The sequence below is a fragment of the Antedon bifida genome, chromosome 7, assembly GCF_963402885.1.
Source record: "Antedon bifida chromosome 7, ecAntBifi1.1, whole genome shotgun sequence".
In the NCBI taxonomy this organism is placed as follows: domain Eukaryota; kingdom Metazoa; phylum Echinodermata; class Crinoidea; order Comatulida; family Antedonidae; genus Antedon; species Antedon bifida.
This window is the reverse complement of record NC_136232.1, coordinates 10,526,478-10,536,197: the sequence shown is the minus strand read 5'-3', so window position 1 is coordinate 10,536,197 and position 9,720 is coordinate 10,526,478. Positions and strand designations below refer to the sequence as shown.

Here is a 9,720-nt window from a genome sequence, read left to right as displayed (position 1 = left end):
AGGTAACGGACAATTTTATCTCCATGACGTGTTAAATAATAAGATTTTAATATTGAAAATAAGTTTATGGTTTACCAATACTTTGTAAATTAACAAGAATTGTCCAAATGAAGTGAGAAGTCCAAGAATATTACACAGAATAACTTTTCATTTCATTGTCTTTCATTTATTGTTTTACTTTGTAATGTTTTTTTTACATAATGTTATGTAAACGTCATGGCCACTAAAGAGAAAACAACATTTATCTGTCTAAATGTATTCTTATCCAATCAACAACATTGCGACGTCATAATTATCCCACTTTCTAGGAAGGAGAAACTAATCTATGCTAGATACTTGTAATCGAGAAGTGATATGTGTACTTTATTTTTGTTAGCAGAAATTGAATATTAATATTTAGTAATAACACGGTGCAGGTTATAATATCCCCATCAAATATTCACTAGGTTATAATTAGCAACAACAAGTTTCAGGACGCCCACAAGTATGAAAGCATAATTTGAATTCAAATTAGACAAAAGTGTATAAATACTGTCAGGTAACTTAAATTGATACACACATTTGGATAACAATCTAGGTATGGAGATGATTACAGTGTTAATGGTCATTCCTTTACTGATAGTGGTGGTGCAACCAAAGTCTTTAGTGTCGCAAAATGCAGAAAACTGGGAGTTGAGTAAGCCTAGGCGAACTTCAAATAATAACCATCCCGTTTTAACAGGACAACTACGTCCAAACTCTTTGCCATTAGAAACCTTACCTTCCACAGCAGATAACTACTTTAACGCTGCATTTGACGGAAGAAGTTCTGTAAAAGACGTCAATTTGCCAGCCATCTTACGGTTAACAGATTGCGGAACATTCTGTCAGCTGCTGATTCGAATACGTAATCAGCCTTCGGGTGAATTTCTGCAGTATTTTGATAGATTGAGGAATCAAGGACATTTATTAGGGAAGATTCAACGGTCTATTGGTAATATTGATATGAAGAGAGGAGCATCTAGCGAACAGTCACGTGGTGGATGGTGGACCGGGCCGTACGGTAAGACAATTGATATATTGTTTTTTTATCATCCATGCCAATTTCATCAGTTTCATCATCATTCTGTATCATTATCTGTTTCATGTATCTATGTTTTATCAGTACCATAATCTACTCAAATCAACTTTCCATCAACATCATTGGTATCATAACAAATATCCGTTCCATCATATCAGTTGTATCATCCCTTGTCTTATCATTATCAGTATTACTCTGATCATTTTCATAAACTAGCATCATCACTGGTATCAGTAATTATCTTCATCAGTTTCATCATCAGTTGTCTCATTATCTATGTGTTACCAGTAGCATAATCTAAAAATCAACCACACTTTCATCATCAACATCATTGGTATCATAATCAATATCTCCATCATTATCTGTTCCATCATATCCGTTTTATCACCTCTTGTCTTATCATTATCAGTACCACTATTACTCTCATTTTTATAAATAGCATCATCACTGGTATCATAATCATCTTCTTCAGTTGTATCATCACTCTGTCTTATCAGTACCATAATTTAAAAATCAACCACACTTTCATTATCAACATCTTTGGTATCATAAACAATATCCATTCTATCATATCCGTTTTGTCATCCCTTGTCTTATCATGATCAGCATGCCTACCACTATTACTCTGATGTTCATAATAGCATCATCACTGGTCTCATAATCAAACTGAAAACTGGAAGTTGAGTAGGCCTAGACGGACTTCAAATGAAATAAATAACCACCCCGCATACTCAATCTGTCGGTATCATCATTATAGTTAAAGATGTATTGTCCCCCTGAAAAAATAATTATTAAACATTTTTTTGTTGAATATACCATTTTAATGTCACATAATAGTTATCCACTTTGACCAAAAATTAGATCGAAAAAAATGTATTTACCGTGAAAAAACTGTAATTTAAAGCAAAAAATAGTCAAATTGGCTGCCATTTATTTTGTCATTTTATAAGTGAAAACATTAATTTTTTTCTTTTTTTTCTACGGAAGTGATTAACTTTATTAAAACTACAAAATAACTTATTCAAAGTCTGATTTAATTAATCTTCATTTTTAATGTTTTTGGGGGAAAATACATCTTAATCTTATCAAATATTTTGTATTTTCACAGCGTAATCATCGCCATCATCATCATCATCTTCAATCATAAAAATAAAGTATCATATAAAACTAACAACTATTTTTGTTTGCAATAGGTAAACGATTTAAAGACGATAAAAGTGAAAATAAAAACCCGTGTCAAGATCTGCTTGGTGACGTCAACTCGACGGAACAAACAACCGAATGGTGTCACTTTCTTTTTGGTTAAAACAATGGATAGAATAAAACGGTTAGTTTAGTATCTATTGTATTTTCCTCATTGTTCTTAAATACTAAAGCTTGGTTCCCACTAGAACGTAACGCAACGACGTAAGCGCGATGTAAGCAATTTAACCAATCACAAGCGATGGATTATCCGAATTTTCGCTCGTGATTGGTCGAACTCGCTTGCGTTGCACTTACGTCCTTGCGTTGCGTGTGAACCAAGCTTTAAGCTTACTTAGCTTAAAATTATGATTTAAATTTATACTTAATAATAATAATAATCTTCTGGTATTTATAACGTTTAATTATAGACAACACATATTTAGTTATAACTAAGATTTTCAATTACTCTTTTCTAGGCGATCAAAATGTAGATTCAAAAGCAAATGTTAAAATTGTTATTGAAAACAAATCTAAAACTAAATGTGACACCAACTTTTGCAATTGTCAGACTTAATCATTACTGTTTTCGCAAATATTTAGAAACATATTTACAACGATGCATGAAACGTGTACGGTATACAATATCTCAATTATCACCGCTGTTTTTAATGTTCAAGAAAGGTGCTTGAGATAATATCTATTAAAATGTTCAATTTTACGTGATCAAAATGATGTAATGAAAGATTAAAAGGAATATCTAGTATTAATTGCAATGCTTGATTTTAAAATTAAAATACTTTCATATAATAAGTGCTGTACTACAGAGAAGAAATAAACAATTCATACAGTAAATGATGAAACTATAATGTATCATACACTACGAAGTCCCAAATAAAGGGTGGATACGGGGTGCACATTGTCCTAAAATACATGCCTTAAATTATATCTCATTTCATTTTAGGGAGAGTAACATCTTGAACGAACATGACGTGTAAGTGCCAACAGAAACGTACGCTATTCAAAATTACTACTGGTACCGCAGCCGTTTTCTTGCTGATCGAAGCCAGTTGAGAATAATCAGCAAAATTTCTGCAATTTGTTATCGTAGACAAACATGTTCAAAAAGAAGGCCAGTTAATTTAATGAGTGACACCACGGATAGATACATCATTTTGAACGCGCGTTCAAAAACCGATGGCTCGCGCGTTCAACAACCGATGGCTTGCGCGTAAACTTTTTGTTTTCCCGTTGTGTCACTCTACTGACGTGGGGAGTCTGTTTCGAGACAATGTTTTGTGTATTAGGCTACTGTCTTAATCATTTAGGATTGGATTCAACTATGACGTATGTTTCATGAATCATCAAAAGAGTATATAATTTTTTATTGATGATACCGTTATTAAATAAACTAATTATTGACACACTAATCAACACAGTGTTAATCTATATGGTAATTAGTCCGATTCAAGTTAGAAGAAGACACCGGACGACTAAAATATTTTTAGACCAGTTAAATATGTTCGATTAACGCCGTGCATAGGATTCCGGTAGAATTAACGTAATTGATTGGTCAATTGAAAGTCTAACCACGGTGTTAAATTAATTAATAGCTCAAGACATTGCTTTATTAGAATTAACGCTTTTTTGAATCCATGTTAGAAATAATAAGAGATGAGCAATGCGCGTCCATACACCTTTAATTTGCTTCAGTGAGTTTTAATACAAGACACAAACAAGACCAATAATGAAATTACAAAAATATTAGCAGAACTTTTAGATACCGCATTAGTTCCACAGTAACACGATTGCTCCGCCTCCCATTGAGGACAATCGTTACCCGCTTGGCATTCGACAACTTTCAAAGCTTCCCTCTCGCCACTTTCGATCGCGCCAATTACAAAACCACTATTTTCGCTCGTGTGTTCCCCACCAAAAAACAATCTATCAACACGTGACTGCATTTTACTAGTACACTCTTCTTCTAGGTTTGGCGTCCATAAAGAATATGCTCCTAGCGTCAAGGGGTTCCGCGTCCAACCCGAAATGAAAATGTTCGTTATGTTTGGAACATTCTCCTCACCAAAAATTCCTCTGAACATTTCTTCGATTTCAGCTTTCGTCACTTCGTCAGGTTGAGCTTCGATTCTTTTAGACTCATCTCCAGTCGCTTCTACAAGTAATGCATTTGTTCCTTCGGGATACAAACCTAGGGAAAGATAATAATTGATAAAATATGTGAAGAAAAACAAAATTAGTAAAACAAAATAGTTTATGTTAAAAAAATACTTATCATTACCAAGGTAATCTAACAACAGGACACTGAGATCGCCTTGCCAAGATAGAAATTCGTAATAGACTTTTGATAAAGTCTGGCTGCGACAAATACCAACAGTACTGTACTATGTACATATTCCTCGCAGAGCGCGGTGTCTGTCGCAGCCACAGATAAACCCTTTGATCTCCGCAGCTCAGCATCCTGTTGTTAGATTGCCTTGTTTTTACTAACCCTCTGCTTCCAAGTTTATGAAAAATGGATACTTTCCCCGCTGGTCGCTAGTTCTCATGATAATCTCACGGTCACCCCAGAAGTTCTTCGGAAATTTCACGTAAATCTTGCTGTACGACGCCATTTCGATACGGTTCAGCGTCCTCATCTTCCAGCCTGGCAAGTCGGGTTTGAAAGTGACAACTTGGTTTTGTAACACGGCTAAGCTAAAAGTCACAATGACATTGGTCGCTTGGTATTGTGTCCCATCACTACAAGTAACAATCACGTGATCTGGTGACCTTTGGTCGACTGTTGTTACAACTTTGTTTAGAAGAATCTTGTTGCTGTGCAATAAAAAAATTGAAAACAAATAAACAATTTCTAAATATTTGAAAACGTTTCTAATTTATTGATAATTAACCATACATTTACCTGTGAGTTTTGTCTGATAAGAAGTCCAGAGTAGCATTGAAAATGTATTTGTATCCACGTGGATCTTTAACAAATACAGGTTTGTCTTCATCTGTACTGCCAGCTGCACGTTTAATAAATTCGCCAACTTCAGTGGAGTGAAATTTCAAAGATGAAAGCTAAATAAAAACATGGATTAATGGCACAAACAGGTTTCAGAGCGTGGTTCTCACTAGTACATATAGTCAGGTGGCTTAGCGACTAAAACGTTACACGGCGGACAAAAGCACCAAATTTGGCATGGGGCTTCTTTTAGGCGTACTAATTGATTTTTGCCTAGGAGCCACCCGATCAGCTTCCGATTTTCCAAGATGGCGGCCAAAATCCAAAATGGCTGCCAGTAAATTGGTATATCATATATCTCTGGCTGTAAAAGTTACAAATAGACAAATAATGTACTGAATCGAGAATTTCTGAGGTCAGTAAAACCGATTCAGGAAATATTATATAAAGTGAGTTCCAAGATGGCGCCCAAAAATAAAAATGGTAGCCATTGAAATTGAAATACATATAATCGTATACAAAGTCACAAATAGCCCATTCCTAATGTATTTTAGTCTGCAAATCAGAAGGAAAGTGCAAGCATTGCATTTTATGAATTTTTTAACCATGCTAGTTATAAAAACCCACGTTATCAAATTTCTAAAGTTTTTCCTTGACCTTTGACCTCAATTTGAATATTTTAATCCAATTGAAAACAAAATAACCATATCTCCGCAACGCTTACATTAAATTAAATAATTTTAGTGTCAAATTATTTGGAAGATGCATATTAATATTCGTCCTAATGGAAACATTTGTCAAAAAATGACCAGAAGTATGATTTTTGGTATTTTTGACCTTTGACCTACATGTCATATAACTTGGTAACTAACAGTTGGACAAACTTTAAATAGGTCTCAAATTAATCAGAAGATGGATGTTTCTATTCAGTCTAATACAAACTTTTCCAAGAAAATCACCCAGATTCTTGTTATTGACCTTTGACCTGTACTGGTAGTACACATTTCTATATCTCGAAAACTAGTGGTCGTAAAAGTTTTTTTATGAGAAATTGTTAGAAAAATATATATTTATATGTTTTATAATAAAACAGTTTCTATGAAAATGTAAAAGAATCCTATTTATGATAACTAAATTTGTAATTTGTTAACATCCAATAGTATTTGTTATGTATTAAAATGTGTTATATTTGCTGATTTTAGGCACTTAACGTAAATTTATCTGAACTATGGATATTTAATGTAAAATTTGTTTTCTTTAATATAAAGAAAATGTAATTATCTATCAAATAAGACCATTTAAAAAATATTCTGACAAAAACTTAGTTAGTTACAGGTAAAAAAGTGTACTTTTACTTATGTGAACAGCGCCCTCAATCTTTATTTTCCCAAAAATACCACATTTTCAGAAACTGAACTGGTTATAACTTTTTTTTATAGATTTTTTTTACAGTTACTTGTAATTTACATACCACCTCTACCATTTACTACAGCTACTTCATTTACATATTACGTCTGCCGTCCACAGATACTGTATGTGATTTCCTAGTTTACTGGCAGCCATTTTGGATTTTTCCACCATCTTTGCAACGAGTGACCTATAGGCCTATTATGTACCATGTCTAAAATATGTTTCAATGACCATGATTAGGCCTACTCCATGTTTTCCAACTTCGTTTGATACCTATATGCGATTTCTGCAACCAGAATGATATTCCAGTTTAGGCTACTGGCAGCCATGTTTGATTTTGGCCACCATCTTAACAACAAATGACCCATGTCATGCAAAATGTCTAAAATATGTTTCAATGACCATGAATACTTATGTTTTGATAGTTCATTTGCCTATATGTGACTTCTGCAACAAATGAAATGAGATTTTCCAATTTATTGGCGGCCATTTTGGATTTTGGCCGCCATCTTGAAAAATAAATTACGACTAGAGTGGCTCCTAGGCAAAAATCAATTGGTAGGTCCCAACGAAGCTCCATGCCAAATTTGGCGCTTTTGTCCACCGTGTAACGATTTCCTCATTTTTTGTTGTTAAGCCACCTGACTAATAGGGTCAGTGAGCATGGTGAAGAAGTTTAGGGAAAATACGTCATCATTTTGCCAAAGCATTAGTACGCTCAATTTGACGTATTTTTTGCTGTCTACCAAAAACCCATTCACTGGGGGACGCAATGAAGGGACGTATGCGTAATGCAACGTAATTTTGACAAATCACAAGCAGTTAAGCCCTGTCTACACTCAAACTTTATGTGACAACAAAATGTGATGTGCCCATTTATGATGATGATGATGTCATATTCGGGCATATCACTACCATATTTGGGCAATCACACTTTTTCTGTCAAACTAGGGTAATCCGTCACCTCGTAGAACACACCTCAGCCTTTTCAAGCAAAAGTCAAGCATGAATAATGCTTTTGATATTAAATCCCGGTTGACATACTGTAGTATTATGTTTCAAAAATGCCAACAGGGGTATTAACTATTTAAAGCAAATAGTATTTACAATGTTCAAAAGAGAAGATAGAGTGTCGCGCAATAGATTTCTGGCAGACACCATTGGGCCTGTTGAGATAGAACGAATATGCTTTTGAAAAGTATTTGTATGGAAATGAATACAAATTGAATGCACCATTGACAATCAATGGGGGTACATAGAAGGGTGTATCTGGTGGAGTCAAACTTCCATAATGACTGATTGTCGGGCTCATTGTGTTAAAGAAATTTGAAAATATTTTTCAAAAAGATAAAAATCCATGATACTTTGAACTTGTGGTTATGTATAACAAAAGCTTAATGCAGATTAATAACTAACTAATATAACAGCCTTTTCCTTCCATATTCAACCAGCTTAGTTACACACTAATTCATTTTAGTACGGTAAATTACCTCTGGAATATCTGCTAATTCGTAATCTGTGTATGACCATTCGATTGTATGTTCAAGTGGCGTCTTTGGCAACCAACCAACCGTTCTCAATCCAGATCGAATTGACATATCGGTGTCTCCAAGATCCCAAAGATCTTCAGCAATGTTAAATGCTTTTCGTAGCTTTTCTTCCATCTAGAAAATTAGGCCTAACTTTATTAGAAAAAACATCTTAGTTGCGACACGATCAGTTCCATGCCCCTTAACAGACACTGTGCCGCGCGGAGAATATTATAGTACAGTACACAGATCCAGACATAAGATCAGAGGAGGATTGTTACGAACTCCTATCTTAGCAAGGCGAGCTCAGTATCCTGCTGCTAGATTGCCTTGATGTAGCCTATCTATGAAACATGGGCAATTGCGCCACTAATAAGAACAATGAAATAGACAATTCTGCCACAATTTAGCCTTAGTAACGAGACTTACCACATTAAAAACTTGGGTTGCTTCATCCGTTATATTATGTCCAGTGCTATTGTAAGCTACGAATGAGTACCAGTTGGTCAAATGAGTTTCCATTTGAAGCTCTTTCACCAAATCTTCAATTTTTCCTTTACTCGGTTGAGCCCAATTGGCGCCCTGTTCTACTTGAACACCAGCGAACTCCACATCGTGCACCCGGCCACCGATATAGTCTGCACCTTCCAGGATTAAAAAGTCTTCAACTCCATTGTCAATGAGAGTCTGAGCTGCCTGTAAGCCGGTTGCTCCTGCCCCGAGGATCAACACAGACGTTGGGTTCTCAACCGATTGACTTAAACATTCCATAAAAGAAACACTTACAAAGAATATAACTAAATATAAATCCATTTTGTATATTGTTTCGTACTAAGTATAATTTGAGGAAGTCTAATTTATTGTGAGTTACAATGTTCTATCACCAACCAGTAAACAACCTCGCCACAATGAAAGCTAGAATGAACTTGATAACAAAGATAAACACTGCACTATATCATTGTTTGCTTTCTGTTAGGAACGTGTTCCATTACTACTGTATAACAATACACGTCTGTTTACTTCTAAATACATGGCCTTTTAAAAGTCATTACATCATAGATTATTTAAAATGATACATGGCAGGTGGTTACGTGAGAGTCGAGACGACGCGTCGTCAGTTGCATAACATATAGGAATACGGGCGTCAACGAGTACTTAAGTTCTGTCCACACTATCAAACATTATGTGACAAAAAAGTGTGATGTACCCATATATGGACATGATGATGTCATATTTGGGTACATCACACATTGTCACATAAAGTTTGATAGTGAAGACAGAGCTTTAAGCTTGATTCCCATGTCACAACGCAAGACGTACGCGCAACGGAAGTCGTACGCGCAACGCAAGTAATTTGACCAATCACAAACGACATTTGGATGATCCGTCGCTTGTGATTGGACAACCTATTTTTAAGTCCTTACGTTGCGTCCTTACGTTAATCGTGATTCATGCTCACGTGTATTACGGTATATGGTTGTATACATACTACTTGTCAATATTCAAATTATGTACTGCATGATGTACTGCATGAACACCACTGAGGAATGAATGAATAAATAAACCGAATGAAT

At 35.0% G+C, this 9,720-nt stretch overlaps 2 protein-coding genes across 2 annotated transcripts; one reads left to right on the top strand and one right to left on the bottom strand.

Moving 5' to 3' along the window:
• The first annotated feature begins 431 nt into the window (after positions 1-431).
• On the top strand, positions 432-3,325 carry LOC144848166 (uncharacterized). Its single transcript, XM_078704865.1, has 3 exons — positions 432-1,042; positions 2,254-2,387; positions 3,207-3,325. Exons 1-2 carry the CDS (start codon positions 580-582, stop codon positions 2,364-2,366), a joined length of 576 nt encoding a protein of 191 aa, XP_078560991.1. The 5' UTR covers positions 432-579; the 3' UTR covers positions 2,367-2,387; positions 3,207-3,325.
• Positions 3,326-3,924: 599 nt separating this feature from the next.
• On the bottom strand, positions 3,925-9,014 carry LOC144848165 (uncharacterized). The gene is made up of 5 exons (XM_078704864.1): positions 8,576-9,014; positions 8,108-8,281; positions 5,166-5,323; positions 4,752-5,077; positions 3,925-4,451 (listed from the first exon to the last, which is right to left on the bottom strand). Exons 1-5 carry the CDS (start codon positions 8,957-8,959, stop codon positions 3,952-3,954), a joined length of 1,542 nt encoding a protein of 513 aa, XP_078560990.1. The 5' UTR covers positions 8,960-9,014; the 3' UTR covers positions 3,925-3,951.
• Between the last annotated feature and the right edge of the window lie 706 nt (positions 9,015-9,720).